At 48.7% G+C, this 25,380-nt stretch overlaps 1 protein-coding gene across 1 annotated transcript in view; it reads right to left on the reverse strand.

Annotated features, from left to right (window-relative positions):
• The window catches only part of CLCN1 (chloride voltage-gated channel 1), a 1,282,884-nt gene that overhangs the window by 770,955 nt on the left and 486,549 nt on the right, over positions 1-25,380 (reverse strand). Inside the window, exon 10 of the mRNA XM_069650302.1 lies at positions 10,665-10,766. Coding sequence (XP_069506403.1) covers positions 10,665-10,766 — 102 coding nt within the window. The remainder of the gene's footprint in view (positions 1-10,664; positions 10,767-25,380) is intronic.

Consider the following 25,380-nt stretch of genomic DNA (forward strand, 5'->3'; position numbering starts at 1 on the left):
GTTCAGTGTACATTTGCAGGCCCTGCACACTTCCCTTCCGCGTGGCTGTTATATGTTCAGTGTACATTTGCAGGCCCTGCACACTTCCCTTCCGCGTGGCTGTTATATGTTCAGTGTATATTTGCAGGCCCTGCACACTTCCCTTCCGCGTGGCTGTTATATGTTCAGTGTACATTTGCAGGCCCTGCACACTTCTCTTACGCGTGGCTGTTATATGTTCAGTGTACATTTGCAGGCCCTGCACACTTCCCTTCCGCGTGGCTGTTATATGTTCAGTGTATATTTGCAGGCCCTGCACACTTCCCTTCCGCGTGGCTGTTATATGTTCAGTGTATATTTGCAGGCCCTGCACACTTCCCTTCCGCGTGGCTGTTATATGTTCAGTGTATATTTGCAGGCCCTGCACACTTCCCTTCCGCGTGGCTGTTATATGTTCAGTGTATATTTGCAGGCCCTGCACACTTCCCTTCCGCGTGGCTGTTATATGTTCAGTGTATATTTGCTGGCCCTGCACACTTCCCTTCCGCGTGGCTGTTATATGTTCAGTGTATATTTGCAGGCCCTGCACACTTCCCTTCCGCGTGGCTGTTATATGTTCAGTGTATATTTGCAGGCCCTGCACACTTCCCTTCCGCGTGGCTGTTATATGTTCAGTGTATATTTGCAGGCCCTGCACACTTCTCTTACGCGTGGCTGTTATATGTTCAGTGTATATTTGCAGGCCCTGCACACTTCCCTTCCGCATGGTTCGGCCATTAACAACAGTTTCCCTCCAGAATGCTGGATTCCTGCTGTAACGTCATGGCAGGGAATGTTATATTTCATAATCAATTGCTATGACGTCAAGGCATGGGGTAACAGCTGAATGCTGTATATATTCTTTGCTCATGCCTCCAATCTACACTCTCAGTAATACTGACCCCTGGGCACAGCGCAGGTGGTAAAAGAGGGATATAGGTGGGGCCGACACTACATACAATGAAGACTGCTCATTTTCAACTAGGGAGTGTATTCCACCTTGGAGTGGAGAGTCACATCATAGACTCTTGTTGTCTAGTGAAAGCTTCTATATTTAACTCTAAATGTCGCCTAAATGTCTTTCAGGTTTATTGGATTCTTAAACTAGCATTGCCAGTCCTGCCCCAGAAGAGAATGCAGTAAAGCAAAAGAGTGTGCCCCTTACTCACAGGACAGGGTACAGGGGTACAGGGAAACATGGAAACGTTACTTACTAATGGCCAATGTCTCTAAAAGACTGGTCGTGTAGGTGTAGGAACAGAGTCTGACACATGCCATGCACGCCCATACAAAATGCATGCCAGGCATGTCCCACAAACACCTGTTCTTGCATCTTTTCAACTTCCTAACCATGTGCCCAACATCTTCGCTCCCATTTACACTGCAACTATTCCCCTCTTAAGCTCTCCTTGGGCCACGAAGGAGGTTAAAGGGCGATGTGTTGAACATAAAAGTTTGTTATCAAGTGCACTGCAACCAACCAGTCATCAGCGGCAACCAACCAGTCATCAGTGGCAACAAACCAATCATCAGGCAACCAACCAGTCATCAGGCAACCAACCAATCATCAGGCAACCAACCAGTTATCAGGCAACCAACCAATCATCAGGCAACCAACCAGTTATCAGCGGTAACCAACCAGTCATCAGCGGCAACCAACCAGTCATCAGCGGCAACCAACCAGTCATCAGGCAACCAACCAGTCATCAGGCAACCAACCAGTCATCAGTGGCAACCAACCAATCATCAGGCAACCAACCAGTCATCAGTGGCAACAAACCAATCATCAGGCAACCAACCAGTCATCAGGCAACCAACCAGTCATCAGTGGCAACCAACCAATCATCAGGCAACCAACCAGTTATCAGGCAACCAACCAATCATCAGAGGCAACCAACCAGTCATCAGTGGCAACAAACCAATCATCAGGCAACCAACCAGTCATCAGTGACAACCAACCAGTCATCAGTGGCAACCAACCAATCATCAGGCAACCAACCAGTTATCAGCGGTAACCAACCAGTCATCAGCGGCAACCAACCAGTTATCAGGCAACCAACCAATCATCAGAGGCAACCAACCAGTCATCAGTGGCAACAAACCAATCATCAGGCAACCAACCAGTCATCAGGCAACCAACCAGTCATCAGTGGCAACCAACCAATCATCAGGCAACCAACCAGTTATCAGGCAACCAACCAATCATCAGAGGCAACCAACCAGTCATCAGTGGCAACAAACCAATCATCAGGCAACCAACCAGTCATCAGTGGCAACCAACCAGTCATCAGTGGCAACCAACCAATCATCAGGCAACCAACCAGTTATCAGCGGTAACCAACCAGTCATCAGCGGCAACCAACCAGTTATCAGGCAACCAACCAATCATCAGAGGCAACCAACCAGTCATCAGTGGCAACAAACCAATCATCAGGCAACCAACCAGTCATCAGCGGCAACCAACCAGTTATCAGGCAACTAACCAGTCATCAGCGGCAACCAACCAGTCATCAGTGGCAACCAACCAATCATCAGGCAACCAACCAGTCATCAGTGGCAACCAACCAGTCATCAGTGGCAACCAACCAATCATCAGGCAACCAACCAGTTATCAGCGGTAACCAACCAGTCATCAGCGGCAACCAACCAGTTATCAGGCAACCAACCAATCATCAGAGGCAACCAACCAGTCATCAGTGGCAACAAACCAATCATCAGGCAGCCAACCAGTCATCAGCGGCAACCAACCAGTTATCAGGCAACTAACCAGTCATCAGCGGCAACCAACCAGTCATCAGTGGCAACCAACCAATCATCAGGCAACCAACCAGTCATCAGTGGCAACCAACCAGTCATCAGTGGCAACCAACCAATCATCAGGCAACCAACCAGTTATCAGCGGTAACCAACCAGTCATCAGCGGCAACCAACCAGTTATCAGGCAACCAACCAATCATCAGAGGCAACCAACCAGTCATCAGTGGCAACAAACCAATCATCAGGCAACCAACCAGTCATCAGCGGCAACCAACCAGTTATCAGGCAACTAACCAGTCATCAGCGGCAACCAACCAGTCATCAGTGGCAACCAACCAATCATCAGGCAACCAACCAGTCATCAGTGGCAACCAACCAGTCATCAGTGGCAACCAACCAATCATCAGGCAACCAACGAGTTATCAGCGGTAACCAACCGGTCATCAGCGGCAACCAACCAGTTATCAGGCAACCAACCAATCATCAGAGGCAACCAACCAGTCATCAGTGGCAACAAACCAATCATCAGGCAACCAACCAGTCATCAGCGGCAACCAACCAGTTATCAGGCAACTAACCAGTCATCAGCGGCAACCAACCAGTCATCAGTGGCAACCAACCAATCATCAGGCAACCAACCAGTCATCAGCGTCAATCAACCAGTATTCAGCATCAACCAACCAGTCATCAGACAACCAACCAGTCATCAGTGGCAACCAACCAATCATCAGGCAACCAACCAGTCATCAGCGGCAACCAACCAGTTATCAGTGGCAAACAACCAGTTATGAGGCAACCAACCAGTCATCAGCGGTAACCAACCAGTCATCAGCGGCAACAAACCATTTATCAGGCAACCAACCAGTCATCAGCCGTAACCAACCAGTCATCAGTGGCAGCCGACCAGTCATCAGTGGCAACCAACCAATCATAAGGCAGCTAACCAGTCATCAGCAGCAACCAAACAGTTATCAGTGGAAAACAACCAGTTATCAGGCAACCAACCAGTCATCAGCGGTAACCAACCAGACATCAGCAGCAACCAACCAGTTATCAGTGGCAAACAACCAGTTATCAGGCAACCAACCAGTCATCAGCGGTAACCAACCAGTCATCAGTGGCAAACAACCAGTTATCAGGCAACCAACCAGTCATCAGCGGCAACCAACCAGTCATCAACAGAAACCAACCAGTCATCAGCCATCAGTGGCAACCAACCAGCCATCAGTAGCAAGCAACCAGTCATCAGGCAAACAACCAGTTATCAGTGGCAACCAACCAGTCATCAGGCAACCAACCAGTCATCAGTGGCAACCAACCAGTCATCAGTGGCAGCCGGCCAGTCATCAGTGGCAACCAACCAATCATCAGGCAACCAACCAGTCATCAGGGGCAACCAACCAGTTATCAGTGGCAAACAACCAGTTATCAGGCAACCAACCAGTCATCAGCAGCAACCAACCAGTCATCAGTGGCAACCGACCAGCAATCAGCAGCAACCAACCAGTCATCAGCGGAAACCAACCAGTCATCAGTTGCAACCAACCAGTCCTCAGGCAACCAACCAGTCATCAGTGGCAACCAACCAGCCATCACTAGCAAGCAACCAGTCATCAGGCAAACAACCAGTCATCAGTGGCAACCAACCAGTCATCAGGCAACCAACCAGTCATCAGTGGCAACCAACCAGTCATCAGTGGCAGCCGGCCAGTCATCAGTGGCAGCCGGCCAGTCATCAGTGGCAACCAACCAATCATCAGGCAACCAACCAGTCATCAGGGGCAACCAACCAGTTATCAGTGGCAAACAACCAGTTATCAGGCAACCAACCAGTCATCAGCAGCAACCAACCAGTCATCAGTGGCAACCGGCCAGCAATCAGCAGCAACCAACCAGTCATCAGCGGTAACCAACCAGTCATCAGTTGCAACCAACCAGTCCTCAGGCAACCAACCAGTCATCAGTGGCAACCAATCAATCATCAGCACCAACCAGGCAGTCATCAGTGGCTTGTTGTATGTTGCTTGTGGCCATTGTGTCATATCTACTCATATTGTTATATCTGTACATGGTGCGCGCGATGACATTCAGTGTACAAATGTCTTCGCGTGCGCAGTAACGAACTTTCATTCTTCCGTTGGCTTTTCCTCCGCACGGATGATGTTGGGGTTTTTCTGTAAAATAAACTTCTAACGTTACACTCTATGAGGCGGACGAGGAGGCTAAGGGACGTCATATGGTTCCCACATTTTATTGGCAATGAGGAGAACCAGGATCATCACCTTGCCGAGGTAATTGCGAAGAATGGCGGGTGCGCTTCACCAAGGGACATGTGTGTTAATTAATGGGCACACGGCACACATTGCGGCAAGTGCATGTGGCGGTGGGTGCTAGAACAGACCTCATCAGGAATAATTTCGGGGCTCGGGGAACACAGCCACACCCGGCCTGATGTTTCATAATACAGTAAAGTGACCTCACCCTGCTGGGGCCTAAATCAGGGCATGGGGTAATATCCCAGGAGGGACGTAGGGGCTCATCAGGCCTATTTCGGGGCTCGGGAACACAGCCACACCCGGCCTGATGTTTCATAATACAGTAAAGTGACCTCACCCTGCTGGGGCCTAAATCAGGGCATGGGGTAATATCCCAGGAGGGACGTAGGGGCTCATCAGGAATAATTTCGGGGCTCGGGAACACAGCCACACCCGGCCTGATGTTTCATAATACAGTAAAGTGGCCTCACCCTGCTGGGGCCTAAATCAGGGCATGGGGTAATATCCCAGGAGGGACGTAGGGGCTCATCAGGCCTATTTCGGGGCTCGGGAACACAGCCACACCCGGCCTGATGTTTCATAATACAGTAAAGTGACCTCACCCTGCTGGGGCCTAAATCAGGGCTTGGGGTAATATCCCAGGAGGGACGTCGGGGCTCATTAATCCTTGGCACTCTAGCAGTTGCAGGAGCCAGGGTGTGTGCCAGTGTCTACGAGTGGCGGGAAAGGAGATCTGAGAGAACATTTCCACGGAAGTAGTTCTTTTGGAAACCGGCAGTGACTTGGCATATGTGCATTTTCTTCTGGGATGAGAACAGCGCCACATTCTGGCTGGAATGTGTACTGCATGGTATTCATCTTTCAACGGAGGGTGTTTAGAATAAACGAAGTGCAGTGGGAGTTTTTCCTGCACAGTCTGCAAAGGATGTTTTCTTCCTGAGTGTCTGTGCTCACTTAACATATTTTGTTTTGCTTTTGTGTGTCTTGTTGCATTGCATTGTTTTATAGTCATGCAAAATTTAGAGCCACCCCCAAAATGCTTGGCAACCCCAGGGGAGCCCCCAATCCGTTGGGGAGATTGGAAAGATCGTTTTAAAATTGATTTTCTAGCATCTGGGTTTGAGAGGTTTTCAGATGAGAGAAAATGTTCTACACGGATGTGATATGTGGGTGCTTAGTGTGGAAATAAAAAAAATACCAGATGTTGAAGAAAGTGAGGAGCAAGAGGGGGGAAGGGGTGGGGTGGCTGTGTATATCAAAGCTATGAGAACATTAGAAGCACAATATGGTAAGCAAGTACGCATGGTTTTTGAGAGAGGCACATTTTCTCTAGGAAACAAGGTGTGGGGGAGACAGTAGACAGCTTTTTGGCTGATTTGAGGGTGTTATTGTCTTCTTGTGAATTTACTGGAAGGGAGGAGGAATGTATTAGGAACCAATTGATTATGCACACGTCCAACTGCAAAATACAGGAAAGGCTATGGCAAGCCAACGCCCCCCGGCTCCCCCCCTTGAAGTATTGTCCATTGCAAAAGGTATTGAGTTAACAAATAAGTGTCTCAACGAAGCAAATGCTAAGAATGGAAAAGACATTTTTCAATTTGTGAAGAGGGGCAAATGGGAAGTGTCTGGGAAAGAATCACAAGTATGTTCATTAAAGAAGACCAGTAGGCCTGGGGGAACAATAACAGCAATAACTAAGAAGGGTGGCCAAAGGGAGATTGTCCCCGGTGTGGATTTGAAAAACATCGTCTTAACCCAAAAGAGTGCCCAGCTATGAGGGGGAGATGTAGATCATGTGGCTTCATGGGTCACATTGCCAGATTTTCTAAAGTCAATCCAAATTTGACAGTCGGGGAGATTAGTGTGAGGGGTGTAGAGGATGGCAATCAAGATTGGTCTAAGAAAGGGATTCAAATTGCGGTGGAGGTGGGTGATGACAAAGAAGGGGAGTATGTACCTCCAGAAGTGGATGCGGGTCTGGCAGGAAATGTCATCAGAGCTCTAGCAGATTCAGGGTCACCATACACAATCCTCTCAGAAGCAAAATACAAAGAGATTTGGAGGAAATAACACAGTTTACACAACACAGACATAAAACTCAAGGGAGGGAATATAGATTTGCAAAGTTTTGTATGGTGTGATATTGCACATGGAGACAAACACATTCGGGGTAAGGTGTATGTGGCTATCAAAGGGGACTTCTTGTTTGGGTGGAAACACCAAGGAAAGCTGGTGGTAAGGAGTCACAAGTATGCACAGGAGGAAGGAATATTTCTGAGAAGTTCAGTGATGACATGGGAAAAAGGTTCAGAAAGGTTTTTCATAATGGCATTGGAAGACTTAGAGGTTATGTACATTGAATACAGTTATTGGAAAATGAAATCCCGAGTGTCCATAACGTGAGGTACCTGCCACTGAGAGTGAGGGAAAAGGTGAGGCTAGAATTGAGAAATGTTTGTGAACAGGGGGTAATTGACCCACAAAGAGTAGTGTGTGGTTATCTCCTGTTGTAGTCACACAACGTCGTGATGACAGGATAAGATTGTGTATAGACTTAAGGGATTTAAATGAGAATATTCTAGTGAACAGGCACCCATTACCCAAAGTGGGTGAAATGCTATCTACAATGGAAGAAGCTGAATGGTATTCCTCTCTAGACGTATCGTCTGCATACCACTAGGTGGACCTTCATGATCCTTCCAAAGCTCTCACAGCATTTATTACTCCTGTGGGGGTTTTTCAGTGCAAGAAATTGCCTTTTGGACTAGCTTCTGCTGCTGCAGTTTCTTTGTAAATCATGGAGGATTTATTTGAAGTCCAGTAGGATTGTCGATGTTTCCAGGACGACATATTAGTGAGGGCAAAGAGTGAACTGGAACATGATGCCTCAGTGATGGAGGTTTTAAGGTGATTGGAGAAAGCAGGTTTGACTTTAAAAAGAGAATAATGCAAGTTTAAAGTGCATCATGTTAGGTTCTTGGGACACACACTTACTCACAGGGGTTTAGAGACATGGCCAGAAATGGTGGATGCAATCTTGTAAATCAAGTCTCCCATGAACAGGGATGAATTACGATCATTTCTTGGTGTTGTGGAATTTTATTCCAAGTTTGTTGAACATTTTCCCTCAAAGTGTGCACTTTTAAGGGCGATGTTAAAAGGGAAGGATAGAGTCTGTGTGGGATAGAGGAGAAGAGGATAAGTTTAAGTAGCTGATAAAAGCAGAATTGGCCAATGCAGCTACTCTTAACAAGCTTGTCCCCGTTTATGAGACTACAACCACAGTGGATGCTTGTGTAAAAGGTATTGGGGCAGTTTTGTCACAGTGCAGAAGGGGGGTGGAAGTGCCTGTGGCTTTTGCCTCATTGACTCTGTCTCCAGCAGAGTCTAGATATGCTACAATTGAGAGAGAGCTTGGCGTGCAAGTGGGCATCATATTTTATTTAAATATCTGTGCGGAGCATTGCGTATATCATAAGAAGTGATCATGAACCCCTAGCCCATATGTTTACCACTAGAGGATCAGGTTTGGCCATTCCTAGAATTGCCAGGTGGTTGTCAACACTGCAATTTTTTCATTTTGTGGTAATTTATGTTCCTGGGCATTGTAATCCGGTTGCTGACTGTTTGTCCAGGTCCTCAAGGGAAGAGGTAACGGTTGTTGAAGAAATTGGTGATGAATGGGTAGCCCAGATAGGGAGCATAGTAAACGATGCATTCTCTAAAGATTTGTGGATTAGAGCTATTGGTGAAGATGCTGAGTGGACAGATGCTATCACTAGGATTGAACGAGGGTGGAGGTCTGGTGAGGGGGTTGGTTCCCCTTTCTATAAAATAGGAGAGCAGTTGTGCAGATTGCAGTGGGGTTCAACAAGGGGGCAGAGGTTAGTTCCTCCTTTGTCCTTACGCAGTGAACTTGTGAAACGTGCTCATGCAGGGCATTTAGGCCAGGGCCTTACTAAGAGGCGATTGAGGGGGAGATGTTTGCGGCCAAGTATGGACTCTGTGGTTGAGAGGGAAGTAGACCACTGCATTCCCTGCTCTTCCAGTGACACGTCTCTCAAGACTCAGAAGACAGAGTTGGGCAGCGTGGAGATTCCAGAAAAAGCATGGGGGGGAAAAATTGCTATTGACTTTATGGGCTCTATGACCATCTTGGGCCCAGAACATAGGTTTGCAATGTGTGCTTCGAGATGGTTTGAGGTAGCATTTGTTCCTACTATTTGCAGATAGTGGGGTGCAATTAATTACTTTGGAAATGTGCAATTATTTGAAAAGTCACCAAATGGAGAATCATCGTACTGCATTATATAACCCCAGAGCAAATGGATTGGTCGAAAGGGTGAATGGTATCATCAAAGAAACAATTCAATTTGCTTTTGGTAATGGCAGGGAGTGGAACAGTTGTGTGCAGGAGATGTTGAAAGCGTATAGAGACACACCCCATGTCTTAAGTGAGATTTTCCCTTTGAAAAAAGATTAGAGGCAGGAGTGATCTGGTATGTATTAAAAAAAACGTTCAGGGTCCGTAAGGGAAGTTCATGTTACTTTGATCTGATAAGGGTACTCAAAGCTGGAAGGAAACACATTGCGACGAGTGACGGCAGGCGATGGAGTATGGACTGAGTTGCCATATATCGTGGAGTGGACAAAATGACATCAGAAACCAAAGTAGGCAGTTATGCATCTGAGGGGGCGAACACTCAATGGTATCAAGAACGGGGTGATGATGTCAGTCCTGGCTCTTTCAGTGAGAATCTACACATGTCCGAGGCGGGAGGGGGCAGTGAAGTTAATGTAGACAGTGACAGAGAGGAAGTTGAGGAGACAGAGTTAGAAAAAACAAGCTGTGGTAGGACACAGAAAGCACCTCTGAAGTTTAGCGACTATGAAATGTCTAATATACAGTAGAAAATCATATAAAATGTTATTACACATGGAACATCACATTCCTTCATCCTACTGCTCGTCTATATATGTATGTTTCTGAGGTTTGGTGTCTATGAAATGTCTAAATTCCTTAGATACCATTTAATTCCACTCAGAGCTTTAGGTCTCGTCATGATATGGCTCATGCATGTTTTTAGGTTTTGCCATGGCAATATGTTATCAATGTTCGTATTGTCATCTATAGTGTGTGTATTCACCTGCAGGATACGGGGGGGGAGGGGCATACTCCATATCTATCTGTTCATGCGCGCGCTGACAATCAGTGGGCCAATTTAGAGCGCCATCGCGCGCAGTAACGAAGATTCATTCTTCCGTTGGCTTTCCCTCAGCATGGAGGATGTGGGGTCTTTTCTGATTCACCTCATATGGCTACCACACTTTATGTCACTAGTGGTGGTTGCCTTGGGGCCCTTCATTAGTGGTTGATCAGTGGACTCTGGCAATGTTCCTGCTGTAGGTATCACCATGTAGGTATGTTCATGCCAGTGACGGTCTCTTTGGGGTCAGTCAGCAATCAGCACTCGTTGGGTTTGTCGACACTCATTGGCAACCGTCCATGCTGCACCCAGTGATGGCTGGGTGCTGTCTACACACCTCTCCCAAAGGGGACTGCACTCTCCACAAAAACAACCCTCAGGGCAGATTGAGGCCGAAACTCACTATTTGGTGAGAAATGTGCTGAGTGTTGTCTGACGCCGGATGCAGAGAACAACCTGGCGATTGAGGTACACGAAGAAGGCCCCCAGGAAGCCGCAGCAAATCCTGCAAGTGGGAAGAGAGAAGGCCATGCAAGAGTCGGTGAATGGCAGAGACCGGCAACAAGCGTGGCAAATACAGACTCACCCCACAGGGAATGCACAATGCCAGCACACATAACCACACCTGGGATTCACCAAAATGAATGCAGAATGTCAACACATTTACAGGAACACAGGAAACTGACAACAGAATCCAGGGGCCACTCGGGACTGAGCCCTGGCTGCATTGTGGGTACAGTGGACACTAAGTGACATTTCATTTGTGTGCATATGCTTTATGTGTGTGTGTGTTCGTGTGCGTGTGTGTGTGTGTGTGTGCATGTGTGTGTGGGTGTGTGTGTGTTTATGCAGATATACGTGTGTAGATATGTGTTTGTTTGTATGTGTATGTATGTGTGTGCATATGGTTATATTTGAATGTGTGTGTGTGTGTGTGTGTGTGTGTGTGTGTAGTTATGTGTTTGTATATGTGTCTATGGAAGGTATGGGTGCATATGTGGGTGTTTGGCTATGTTTTTGTATGTGTGTGTTATGTGTATATACGTGTATGTTTGTGCGTGTCTCTATGTGTCTTTGTGTATGTATTGGGGCGTGTGTGGCTATGTGTTTGTGTGCATGTGCATGCTTTGTGTTCGCATGTTTGTATATGTTTTTATGTGTGTGTATGTGTGACTGTGGGTTTGTGTATGTGTGTATGTTCGGATGTGTACATATACATGTGCGTGTGTGTGAGTTTGGAGTGTTGTGTGTATATGTTTTTATGTGTTTGTGTGTCTCTCTACGTGTCTTTGTGTTTGTATGTGCATGCGGGTGGGGGTGTGTGGCTATGTGTGTGAATACATTTTTGTGATCGCATGTGTGTTTATGTTTTTATCTGTTTGTATGTGTGCATGTGGCTGTGGGTTTGTGTATGTATGTTGGAATGTGTACATGCGTGTACGTATGGATGTGTGTGTGTGTGTGAGAGAGTGAGTTTGTGAGTGTGTGTGTGTGTGTGCGCGCGTGCGCGCGCACAGGTCTGTGTTCACCTTCCTCAGTGCCTGCAAGTTGAGTCTCCGGGCACAGAGAGCTCAGGCCTAACCCATGGCCATGTGGCTGCCTAACAGAGAAGCTCGCGGAGAAAATCAAAAAGCGCTGCATGGACATGACGTATGGACACTCCTGAAGCACTTCATACGGCTTTGGGTCCCCCGCCTGTGGCATTACTGAAGCGGGGCATCGTTTGCAAATCAGACGTGACCCCCATCCCTTCTGAAAAAGCCCATCCTCTCAGATGAGGCTCCTAACAGCCCATCCTCTCAGATGAGGCTCCTAACAGCCCATCCTCTCAGATGAGGCCCCTCAGAGCCCATCCTCTCAGATGAGGCCCCTCACAGCCCATCCTCTCAGAGGAGGCTCCTAACAGCCCATCCTCTCAGATGAGGCTCCTACCAGCCCATCCTCTCAGATGAGGCCCCTCAGAGCCCAGCCTCTCAGATGAGGCCCCTCACAGCCCATCCTCTCAGATGGGGCTCCTAACAGCCTATCCTCTCAGATGAGGCCCTCACAGCCCATCCTCTCAGATGAGGCTCCTAACAGCCCAGCCTCTCAGATGAGGCTCCTACCAGCCCAGCCTCTCAGATGAGGTTCCTACCAGCCCATCCTCTCAGATGAGGCCCCTCAGAGCCCAGCCTCTCAGATGAGGCCCCTCACAGCCCATCCTCTCAGATGGGGCTCCTAACAGCCTATCCTCTCAGATGAGGCCCTCACAGCCCATCCTCTCAGATGAGGCTCCTAACAGCCCAGCCTTTCAGATGAGGCTCCTACCAGCCCAGCCTCTGAGATGAGGCTCCTACCAGCCCATCCTCTCAGATGAGGCCCCTCAGAGCCCAGCCTCTCAGATGAGGCCCCTCACAGCCCATCCTCTCAGATGGGGCTCCTAACAGCCTATCCTCTCAGATGAGGCCCTCACAGCCCATCCTCTCAGATGAGGCTCCTAACAGCCCAGCCTTTCAGGTGAGGCTCCTACCAGCCCAGCCTCTGAGATGAGGCTCCTACCAGCCCATCCTCTCAGATGAGGCCCCTCAGAGCCCAGCCTCTCAGATGAGGCCCCTCACAGCCCATCCTCTCAGATGGGGCTCCTAACAGCCTATCCTCTCAGATGAGGCCCTCACAGCCCATCCTCTCAGATGAGGCTCCTAACAGCCCATCCTCTCAGATGAGGCTCCTAACAGCCCATCCTCTCAGATGAGGCCCCTCAGAGCCCATCCTCTCAGATTAGGCCCCTCACAGCCCATCCTCTCAGAGGAGGCTCCTAACAGCCCATCCTCTCAGATGAGGCTCCTACCAGCCCAGCCTCTCAGATGAGGCTCCTACCAGCCCATCCTCTCAGATGAGGCCCCTCAGAGCCCAGCCTCTCAGATGAGGCCCCCACAGCCCATCCTCTCAGATGAGGCTCCTAACAGCCCAGCCTTTCAGGTGAGGCTCCTACCAGCCCAGCCTCTGAGATGAGGCTCCTACCAGCCCATCCTCTCAGATGAGGCCCCTCAGAGCCCAGCCTCTCAGATGAGGCCCCTCACAGCCCATCCTCTCAGATGGGGCTCCTAACAGCCTATCCTCTCAGATGAGGCCCTCACAGCCCATCCTCTCAGATGAGGCTCCTACCAGCCCATCCTCTCAGATGAGGCCCCTCAGAGCCCAGCCTCTCAGATGAGGCCCCCACAGCCCATCCTCTCAGATGAGGCTCCTAACAGCCCAGCCTTTCAGGTGAGGCTCCTACCAGCCCAGCCTCTGAGATGAGGCTCCTACCAGCCCATCCTCTCAGATGAGGCCCCTCAGAGCCCAGCCTCTCAGATGAGGCCCCTCACAGCCCATCCTCTCAGATGGGGCTCCTAACAGCCTATCCTCTCAGATGAGGCCCTCACAGCCCATCCTCTCAGATGAGGCTCCTAACAGCCCATCCTCTCAGATGAGGCTCCTAACAGCCCATCCTCTCAGATGAGGCCCCTCAGAGCCCATCCTCTCAGATTAGGCCCCTCACAGCCCATCCTCTCAGAGGAGGCTCCTAACAGCCCATCCTCTCAGATGAGGCTCCTACCAGCCCAGCCTCTCAGATGAGGCTCCTACCAGCCCATCCTCTCAGATGAGGCCCCTCAGAGCCCAGCCTCTCAGATGAGGCCCCTCGCAGCCCATCCTCTCAGAGGAGGCTCCTAACAGCCCATCCTCTCAGATGAGGCTCCTAACAGCCTAGCCTCTCAGATGAGGCTCCTAACAGCCCATCCTCTCAGATGAGGCTCCTAACAGCCCAGCCTTTCAGGTGAGGCTCCTACCAGCCCAGCCTCTGAGATGAGGCTCCTACCAGCCCATCCACTCAGATGAGGCCCCTCAGAGCCCAGCCTCTCAGATGAGGCCCCTCACAGCCCATCCTCTCAGATGGGGCTCCTAACAGCCTATCCTCTCAGATGAGGCCCTCACAGCCCATCCTCTCAGATGAGGCTCCTAACAGCCCAGCCTCTCAGATGAGGCTCCTAACAGCCCATGCCTTTGTATTGCTTCCAAGAAAGTTGCGCAATGGCTATAGTGAACATCAACACAATATTTCCATCACAGGCAGACAACACGTGGTTGGGAACCAAAGCACTTTGGACGGTGAGTCCATCCTCAGGTGCCATATTCTGACATAAATCCAAGAAACACACAGAGATAAGAAAATATACAGAATGTTGGTCATATCTATCTCTACGACAAAACACCAAACAAGTGTACAAACCAAACGGGTTGACCTATGAACCCTAGTATATGCTACCCGCCTGCCCGTCTATTGTGGGTGCGCTTCCTCGGGGCAGGTCTGGGTGCATTCTGTAGAGATGAGTCAGAATATCCTTCTGGGATCAAGAAGAATACCTGCAAGTGCTACTGTGCTGGTGTTGGACGTCCATGCTGCAGAACTCTCACTATTACTAATAATAATAATAATTTAGCATTTATATAGCGCTACGAACCCTCAGGCATCTGAGCGCTGCTTATTATTACCCACAGCGTGTGGTGCTCATTTATCGACCTCTGAAGGATGAAAGGCTGAGTTTGGCCCCGCAGGGATTTGAACCCCAGTCAGCAGGCTCTGCACGGATGTCAAGGCGAGCGCTCTACTCGCTGTGCTATCGGACCAGAGGGTTGCCATGCCTACGGGAGTCCGTATGTAAACTCCCCCTGCCGGCGGAAGTGCAGCAAATGCTCCCGTGTTCAGTGTGGAGAAAGCAGCCAACAGGCTGCGCTCTTGGGTTCCAGCCACAGCGCTGGGAAAATTGAATTGATCTGCAATGTGGCACTGGAAGTCAACCACCGTGGAAGCATCAGGAGGGGTATTGAGGGCTTAACCGGAGAGGGGTATTGAGGGCTTAACCGGAGAGGCTGCCCCCCCTAGCTGAGTTTTAGGACCTGGGTGTTGGCTTCCTCCTCGCGCCTCAGAGGCCACCTCCATTCCTCTCTTTGACTGCTTCTGGGCCTCTTTGCCTTTTCTCCCCCTGTGTGGGCTAAACACATTTAGATGCAGTGAGCAGCAGCTGCTGGGCGATGAAGCAGGGGCGACAGTGGCAGCGGGGAAGAGACCCTGGAGCCCCCTACAGCGCATGGAAGAGCAAAAGGCTGCCCGTGCAAGAGAAGGGAAAACAGGAAGATGAGTGCCTTCTTACCGGGCAACTTGATAGCAACCATTGCTGTAAACACTGAACAGCAGGGGGCGACACAGTAAATAAAGCAACTAACACTTAGGACTCCCTTCATATTGATAATGACGGATCCTATTAAATCTAGGAATCAATCTTTAAAGGAATTCCTTGGGCCCAATGAATGTTGACTATGACACTAACATCGGGTCTAATTTATCAGCTACCCCCAACCTACAGGAGCTGGTACCGATCTCTGAGTATGCGGAGGGAGCGAGCGCGCGGGCGCGAAATTAGTCCGATGACAATGGTGAAACAAGGTGAACAACCACATATGGTAATACTGACCTCTATAATGAACACGACTCTGGCAAAAGTAGAGGCTCTCTTGGGACTGTGCACGAGTCTTGCAGCAGATTGAGAAGGCACAACGCGCACGCTTGCTGGAGGGGGGGACATTGTTCTAGAGACCGATATTGAGATTGCAGAGGTGAACTCAGCAAGGAGTCTTACACTGTGGTAGTCCCAACACCAAGATAAACAGGGAGAATGGGGCCAACAAGAGAAGGATGATTGAGAACATGAATAGGCAGCTCCTATGACTCGCGAAGATTCTGTTACTGAATCTCTTGACCACACTAGTCCCATGGACGACTCTGTCCCAATATTTGCTGAAACCGAACAAGATGCAATGGGTACACTGTGCCGTGAATCAAACCTCAGCCGAGAAGGAAGACACCCAAAAAAGAGAGACCAATAAGACTAAGGTCTCTGGCCTAAAACAAGTGGAAAGGTGCAGATGGCGAAAAGTGGGCAGAACAATAGCCCACACATTTCACTGATGGGGAAAAAGGTTACTGTCTCCAAGGACACAATGAATGGAATGATAAGGCATGCAGAATTGAGGGATCCAATGGTTAGGTGGCCAACTAAGAACTGGTGGCATTGACCAATCACATGATATCATTGGTAAGGAATGGTCCAATGGTTAGGTGGCTAACTAAGAACAGGTCTACTAGTGACATTGACCAATCACATGATGTCATTGGTAAAGAAGGGTCCAATGGTTAGGTGGCCAACTAAGAACAGGTCTACTAGTGACATTGACCAATCAAATGATATCATTGGTAAGGAAGTGTCCAATGGTTAGGTGGCCAACTAAGAACAGATCTACTAGTGACATTGACCAATCACATGATGTCATTGGTAAAGAAGGGTCCAATGGTTAGGTGGCTAACTAAGAACAGGTCTACTAGTGACATTGACCAATCACATGGTGCCATTGGTAAAGAAGGGTCCAATGGTTAGGTGGCTAACTAAGAACAGGTCTACTAGTGACATTGACCAATCACATGATGCCATTGGTAAAGAAGGGTCCAATGGTTAGGTGGCTAACTAAGAACAGGTCTACTAGTGACATTGACCAATCACATGATGTCATTGGTAAAGAAGGGTCCAATGGTTAGGTGGCCAACTAAGAACAGGTCTACTAGTGACATTGAGCAATCACATGATATCATTGGTAAAGAAGGGTCCAATGGTTAGGTGGCCAACTAAGAACAGGTCTACTAGTGACATTGACCAATCACATGATGTCATTGGTAAGGAAGGGTCCAATGGTTAGGTGGCCAACTAAGAACAGGTCTACTAGTGACATTGACCAATCACATGATGTCATTGGTAAGGAAGGGTCCAATGGTTAGGTGGCCAACTAAGAACAGGTCTACTAGTGACATTGACCAATCACATGATGCCATTGGTAAAGAAGGGTCCAATGGTTAGGTGGCCAACTAAGAACAGGTCTACTAGTGACATTGACCAATCACATGATGTCATTGGTAAAGAAGGGTCCAATGGTTAGGTGGCCAACTAAGAACAGGTCTACTAGTGACATTGACCAATCACATGATGTCATTGGTAAAGAAGGGTCCAATGGTTAGGTTGCCAACTAAGAACAGGTCTACTAGTGACATTGACCAATCACATGATGTCATTGGTAAGAATGGTACAAAGAAAGATATGAAGAGAGATCTCGTTGCGGCTGATGAATCAAGAACCAGCAGCACTCAAAATATCAGGAGGCCCATGGAGATAAATCAGCAGAGATCAAAGGTCAAGGTCATTAGAAATGTACCAGTGGGAATGAATATGTGGAACTCCCTCAGGAGGCTGATTGAATTGAGTCCTTTTCTCAACACAGCGCCACTATTGACACTCTGGGATCAGATACCATGGCTGTCAACACTAAGTTATGGGGACATTACATGTGTAGAGTTACCCTAATGGTACAGTGGGACAAATTGGGTGCTGATTGGATTTGCGACCCCAGCACTTGTCTCTCTGCTTTGCTGCTGCTCGGACCAATTACTGGAGTTGGGGCTTCAATTGGTGGTTAGCTGTGATCATCACAGGACAGGAGATGGGGGGAACTGCTACCCCGGTTGGTTCCCAGGATGGGAATAACAGAGAGCACACAGGCCATCTCAATCTGCGTACTACAAGTATGCCTCGCGACAGGTTAACTAAAAACAACTATTGGCTTGGAATCCTTCCAACAGATCAGCTGAATATGCGGGTCTTTAATTTCTTCGTGACGAAAATGGAGGCTAAAGCATTATTAAGATCTAAAGACATATTTATATTATAGGAAACATGGGTTATGGAGGAAATGGCAATCGATGGCTACAGTATTCTATGCACACAGGCCACGCGCGGTCTCAGAGGGCGGCTTGATGGCTACAGTATTCTATGCACACAGGCCATGCGCGGTCTCAGAGGTAGATTGGTGGGGGGCCATCGATGGCTACAGTATCCTATGTACACAGGCCACGCGCAGTCTCAGAGGGCGGCTTGATGACTACAGTATTCTATGCACACAGGCCACGCGCGGTCTCAGAGGACGGCAAGATGACTACAGTATTCTATGCACACAGGCCACGCGCGGTCTCAGAGGCCGGCTTGATGACTACAGTATTCTATGCACACAGGCCACGCGCGGTCTCAGAGGTAGACCGGTGGGGGGCCTGATGGCTACAGTATTCTATGCACACAGACCACACGCGGTCTCAGAGGGCGGCTTGATGGCTACAGTATTCTATGCACACAGGCCATGCGCGGTCTCAGAGGTAGATTGGTGGGGGGCCATCGATGGCTACAGTATTCTATGCACACAGGCCACGCGCAGTCTCAGAGGGCGGCTTGAAGACTACAGTATTCTATGCACACAGGCCACGCGCGGTCTCAGAAGTAGACCGATGGGGGGCCTGATGGCTACAGTATTCTATGCACACAGACCACACGCGGACTCAGAGGGCGGCTTGATGGCTACAGTATTCTATGCACACAGGCCATGCGCGGTCTCAGAGGACGGCTTGATGGCTACAGTATTCTATGCACACAGGCCACGCGCGGTCTCAGAGGGCGGCTTGATGGCTACAGGATTCTATGCACACAGGCTACACGCAGACTCAGAGGTAGACCGGTGGGAGGCCATCGGTGGCTACAGTATTCTATGCACACAGGCCACGAGCGGTCTCAGAGGTAGACCGGTGGAGGCCCGATGGCTACAGTATTCTATGCACACAGGCCACGCGCAAACTCAAAAGTAGACCAGTGGGGGGCCAGTGATGGTTACAGTATTCTATGCACACAGACCACACGCGGTCTCAGAGGTAGACAGGTGGGGGGCCTGATGGCTACAGTACTCTATGCACACAGACCACACGCGGTCTTAGAGGTAGACAGGTGGGGAGGCCTGATGGCTACAGTATTCTATGCACACAGGCCAGGCGCTCACTCAGAGGTAGACCAGTGGGGCACCAGCGAGGGCTACAGTAGTCTATGCACACAGACCACACGCAGTCTCAGAGGTAGACAGGTGGGGGCCTGATGGCTACAGTATTTTATGCACACAGGCCACGCGCAGACTCAAAAGTAGACCGATGGGGGGGCCTGATGGCTACAGTATTCTTTGCACACAGGCCAGGCGCACACTCAGAGGTAGACCAGTGGGGGGCCAGCAATGGCTACAGTAGTCTATGCACACAGACCACACATAGTCTCAGAGGTATACAGGAGGGGGGGCCTGATGGCTACAGTATTCTATGCACACAGGCCACGCGCAGACTCAAAGGTAGACCGATGCGGGGGCCTGAAGGCTACAGTATTCTATGCACACAGGCCACACGCGGGCTCAGAGGTAGATTGATGGAAGGCCTGATGGCTACAGTACTCTATGAACACAGCCCACGCGCGGTCTCAGAGGTAGACCGATGGGGGGCCTGATGGCTACAGTATTCTATGCACACATGCCACGCGCAGACTCAGAGGTAGACCGGTGGGGGGCCAGCGATGGCTACAGTATTCTATGCACACAGACCATGCGCGGTCTCAGAGGTAGACTAGTGGGGGGCCTGATGGCTACAGACCACATGCGATCTGAGAGGTGGACCGGTGGGGGGCCATCGATGGCTACCGTATTCTATGCACACAGGCCATGCGCTGTCTCAGAGGGCGGCTTGATGGCTACAGTATTCTATGCACACAGGCCACGCGCGGTCTCAGAGGGCGGCTTGATGGCTACAGTATTCTATGCACACAGGCTACACGCCGACTCATAGGTAGACAGGTGGGGGGCCTGCTGGCTACAGTACTCTATGCACACAGGCCACGCGCAGTCTCAGAGGTGGGCCGGTGGGGGGCCAGAGATGGCTACAGTATTCTATGTACAAAGGCCACGTGTGGTCTCAGAGGCCATGTGCAGTCTCAAAAGGTAGACCGATGGGGGGCCTGGCTATTGGTGTGCAGTCATATCTTACTATCTGTCCTTTCTGTGATGATCACAACTCTGCGTATGTATTGTCTGTAAGGTTAGGGGCATCATTTCTGGAAGTTAGCATATTCATTATAAATATTTATTCCACTCCAGAAAAGGCACGGGTTAATAAGATCTTAGATTTGATAGATAACATTATTAATAGATGGATGATATATTGTCCCATGGGTAGCATTGTAATTTCTGGAGATTTGAATGCTCCAGGATTAAAGACTTATAGTAGGACTGTTTCTAACCAGTTGAAGGTAACCCAATCACAAGACCCTACCCAAAGTAACCCCTACGCAAGACCGATTCCTGATGCCTGCCTGCATCACCTACTGAAGCCTGAGCAAGCCTTCCTGATTGGCTGCCCCTGCCTATTTGTCCTCTCATTGGGCACCGGCCGGCAAAGCCGGCCCACTTTACTCAAGGCCCACTGCTAATAAGGCCGTCTCCTGTTTCCATGCCTGTTACCTCCCTACTCTGCCGTCTGCCAGAACCCCTGGTCCTCTTACACACGACCGTCAAGGTAACTCTGCATCACAGCTTACTGTACCCTAGTGACATTATCTGCTCAGACTCTGCTACAAATTTACCTGAACTCCGCTGAAAATGACTTTTTTGCCCCAATTTATCTCCATTCTGCTTCGGGCATTGATCTTTCTTAAATACAAATGCTAAAACCCTGCACTATGTTGCTTACGCCCATTGCGTACTGATAGTACCTCAGCATACTTGTACTGCCATGCCTTGCATCCCTCCAACACCTACAGTATCCTGATACTGCCTCAGTGCATTCTTAAACCTACTTGTGCATTGCCGCTTCTCTGGTGCGCCATCTGAGTACCTTAGCCCACCTTTGTTACCTAAATCTAGATGCGGTCCCGTGCACTATAGCTCAACTGTGTGGCCCTGTGTTGCCTCTAATCTAGGTGCTGCCACATGTATTGTAGCCTGCCTTTGATGCCCAAATCTAGATGCTGCCCTGTGCATATTAGTTTAATCGTGTTGCCTTGTGATGCCCTGTGATGCATCTAATTTAGGTGCTGCCATGTGTATTGTAACCTACCATTGATGCCCAAATCTAGATGTTGCCCTGCGCATTCTAGCTTAATTGTGCCTTGTGATGCCCCTCTGAAGTATATAGGCAGACTAGCCCTGACTAAAACTGTCAAACCTTGATGCTAAAGCATCAGCACAATTGTATCTGAGCCCCTACTGGGTCAGCCCAATATACCTGCCACTGTGCCCTCTTCACCCAACATGCGTATCCTCCAGACCTGCCTACTATATACATCCTGGTCCTTAGCCTGGACTACTCTAACCATCACCACAATAATGGCCCTCACCAACCTCACCCCCTGCAACCTGCAAGAGAGAAACATGTGACTCAGAGCTAGGCTGCCACGACTTTATGACATCAAAAATAAAAGAACCGGTCCACCAGTACCTACACGTACCTCTACTGCCATTAATCCTAACTTCCTAGCCTCAGCAACGACAAATCGTCCCGAACCACAAGGAGACCAATATTACAAACAGAGGAGACCCAACCACCCTAATCCCAGATCTGCCAAAGATACCACTACAACTCCTACATTATCAGGAGCCCTTATTAATGCTAGGTCCCTTATAGCTCACAATACTGAAATAGCTGATATACTGGCTATGGACAACTTGATATCCTTGCTGTTTCTGAAACTTGGCTCCAGAATGCAGCCGGCCCGGCCCTCATGACTGCCATACCGGACAATTACAACATCCTAAGAGTCGACCGGCCTAACACTAGAGGAGGTGGCCTGGCCATCATAACCAAAACGCAGTTAGCTGCTAGACTCACCCCACACCCAGCAATCACATCATGCAAACTTCTCTCAGCCAAAATACCTATCTCAAACAATAGCACACTAACGATACTTCTTGTGTACAGACCACCAGGCCCATTAGGCAACTTTGAGGAAGACCTATCCAGTCTCCTTACTAACAGCATTAAAGACTCCACCCAGCTCCTTCTACTAGGAGACTTCAACCTAGGCTTTAACGACGCTGAGGATAAACAAGCCCAATCTATCCAATCCATTCTAGCCAACCACGACATCACTCAAAATGTCCTAGCTCCTACACACACAAAAGGACGCACACTAGACTGGATAGCTAACCATAACTGCGACATTACCATCTCTAGTAATCTACCTCAAATATGGACGGACCACTATCTCATATGCTTTACAGCCAGCATCGAGCCTCCCAAACCTAACAAGAATAAAATAGTACCCCAAATACCCACGAGAAGCAAAAAAGAAATCACTGCTGAAAAACTACGCCCACTACTCCTACCAGCTCTCACTGCCAGCTCCAATGAATCCAACCCTAGCGAGTTAGTTGAGTCATTTAACAACTCCATGGCCAAAGCTCGCCCCTATCAAATTCCATAAAAGCAAACGTGAAGCTCACCTTAATTCTTGGTTCACCCCCCAACTCAAAGAAATGTGCATCCAAAAACGCAAACTCCAAGCTATCTGGAGGCATGCTCCCTCCGCTGACAACAAAACCACACTTGGAACTTTGCCAAAAGATACAAGAAGGAAATAACTCAAACTAAAAAATATTAATTCAATGATAGAATCAGTGAAGCCAACTCGAATTCCAAAGAGCTCTTCACTATTCTCCGAGAATTGGAAAACCCAATTGCCCCTACAGACAATGTCCCCAAGGACAAATCTTGGTGCACCAGCATCCAAAATGCATTAGCAATTAAAATCACAACCCTTCAATCTAAAATTGCTAATAAAAAAGCCTCCTTGAGCCCTAGTGGAACTCACACCACCCCCCTGAAAGAGATACCCAGCACATCCACCCAAAGCAACTGTAAACCCTTCAGGTTTACTAACATCTCCATATTGGAAACTGAAAAGGTCATTCTATCCCTTAAACCATCGAATTGCCAAGGCGACACCTGCCCTGCGCAAATCATCAAGAATGCAGCCAGAGATTTAGCACCCTTCATCTCGAAACTTATCAATGCCTCCTTTAATACGAGTACTGTACCTACAAACCTTAAAGAATCTTGGGTACTGCCCTACTCAAAAAACAGACACTTGACCCAGCAATCCCCACTAACTACAGGCCCATTACTACGGTCCCATTTCTCCTTAAAATCATCGATAGAGTAGCCTACCTCCAAATTCAAAACTATTTGGAGACACACCAACTATTAGGTTCACGGCAATCTGGCTTCAGACCACTTGACGGTACTGAAACGGCCCTTATCGACCTCAAGACACAAATCGACGAGTTGAAGGATAAAGGTAGTACAGCTATGCTCCTCCTCCTTGACCTATCAGCGGCCTTTGACCTGGTGGATCATGCAGTATTATGCAACCACTTAGTGTCTGCCGCCCACTTCTCAAGTGAAGCTATAGCATGGGTACAATCCTTCCTAGCCAACCGTACAATGAGAGTGTTCTCCCCTGTAGCGGCAGCGGACCCAATCCATATCACTTGTGGTGTCCCACAAGGCTCATGTGTCTCCGCGACAATGTATAATATCTTTACTAAGCCTCTCTTCAACAAACTTGACAGATTAGGGGTAACCTATACTAATTATGCGGACGACACGCAGATCCTCATACCACTATCGGGCAACTTTGTAGAAGACACAGCTCTAGTAAACAAAATGTACCTCCTCATTCAGGCATGGATGGCGTCCCACGGCCTCTGCCTAAATGACGACAAAACTGAGATACTGATCTTGGGATCCGACTCCAACCTTAGAAAACTGAGTCCCAACTATTGCAATTTCATTATAGATGGTAACATAATCAAGGTGGCAACTGAGGTAAAAACTCTAGGCTTTTACCTCGATTCCACTCTATCTCTCAAAAAACAAGTTAACACCTTGGCATCTTCCACAGCATACACCTGTAAATTAATCAGGACCTGTAGACCTTACCTCTCCGAAACTAACTGCATCACGCTAGCTAATGCACTAGTAATGTCGAAGCTGGACTATTGTAACGCCCTCTATGCAGAAGCGAATAAAACCACCATAAATAAAATGCAAATCCTTCAAAACAACGCTCTTAGAGCAGCCCTCGACAAACCCCGTAGAGAACATATTTCCAACATCAGGAAAGACCACCATTGGTTTAAAATCAGCGACAGAGTCCTTCTCAAGACACTATCACTCACCCACAAAGGGCTTAACAACACAGCACCCCCCTACATCTCGGCCAGACTGACTAGAAAATCGTCCAGCCACCACACTAGGGCAACCAACCACTTTCTGCTTGAAACCCCTAGATTTAGACGATCCAAAGCGGGCGGAGTAAGCTTCCCTATCAGAGCTGCCCAGGCTTGGAACGCATTGCCTACTGCATTAAGGGCTAACCTACCCTACACCAACTTCAGATGTAAGGTAAAAAACTGGCTCTGGTCCAACGACAACTAATTTTCACGGTACCTAACGGCCATGATACTCCTGAAACCCAGTCTACCCCAGGGTTTGGAGCGCATTATCAAATAATACACATAAACATAAACATTAATGACGACTGATTGTGATCCCAAGTGGGCACAGCCTTCAATATGTATGATTTTACCTGTTTTAATAACAAAGGCAAGAGTCCGGAACCGATCGAAGATACTTGGTCCAATGGAGACCATTCCTCAGCCCTGGTTTATTGTTATGTCGATCATAAACTCTAGCATTGTTGTGGGGCCATAATGACAACATTTAATGAATTGAGTGACCATGCAACAGTAACATGGACGCAGAGTTTACCTAAACCACTGGCGATTGTGAACTATTGTGAACAGGTCACCCTTAACTGTGCTGGTAATCGTATCATTTGGAGTAACAAGGAAATGGATAAATTGACTAACTTGATCAATGCAATTGGCTGCCGGATATACGGGTGGTTGAGGGCCCATAAATGGAATCTATCGATATTAATCCCGGCATTAAAATATTATCTTGGGTTGAACATTAGACGCAAGATACATGATTTGGCCCATGTGGCCCGTTAAGATCAAGAGATCCAATCAGCAAAAAATAAATACTACTACTGAAGTAGATTGGTCAATAGACATCCCGGCCTCACGTGGCAGAGTAAAGGTGTGCTAAAAGTGCAAATAGCCCATGAAGCATCTTTGAATAA

The sequence above is a fragment of the Ambystoma mexicanum genome, chromosome 3p (assembly GCF_040938575.1).
Source record: "Ambystoma mexicanum isolate Mex_15411 chromosome 3p, UKY_AmexF1_1, whole genome shotgun sequence".
NCBI classification, from domain to species: Eukaryota; Metazoa; Chordata; class Amphibia; order Caudata; family Ambystomatidae; genus Ambystoma; species Ambystoma mexicanum.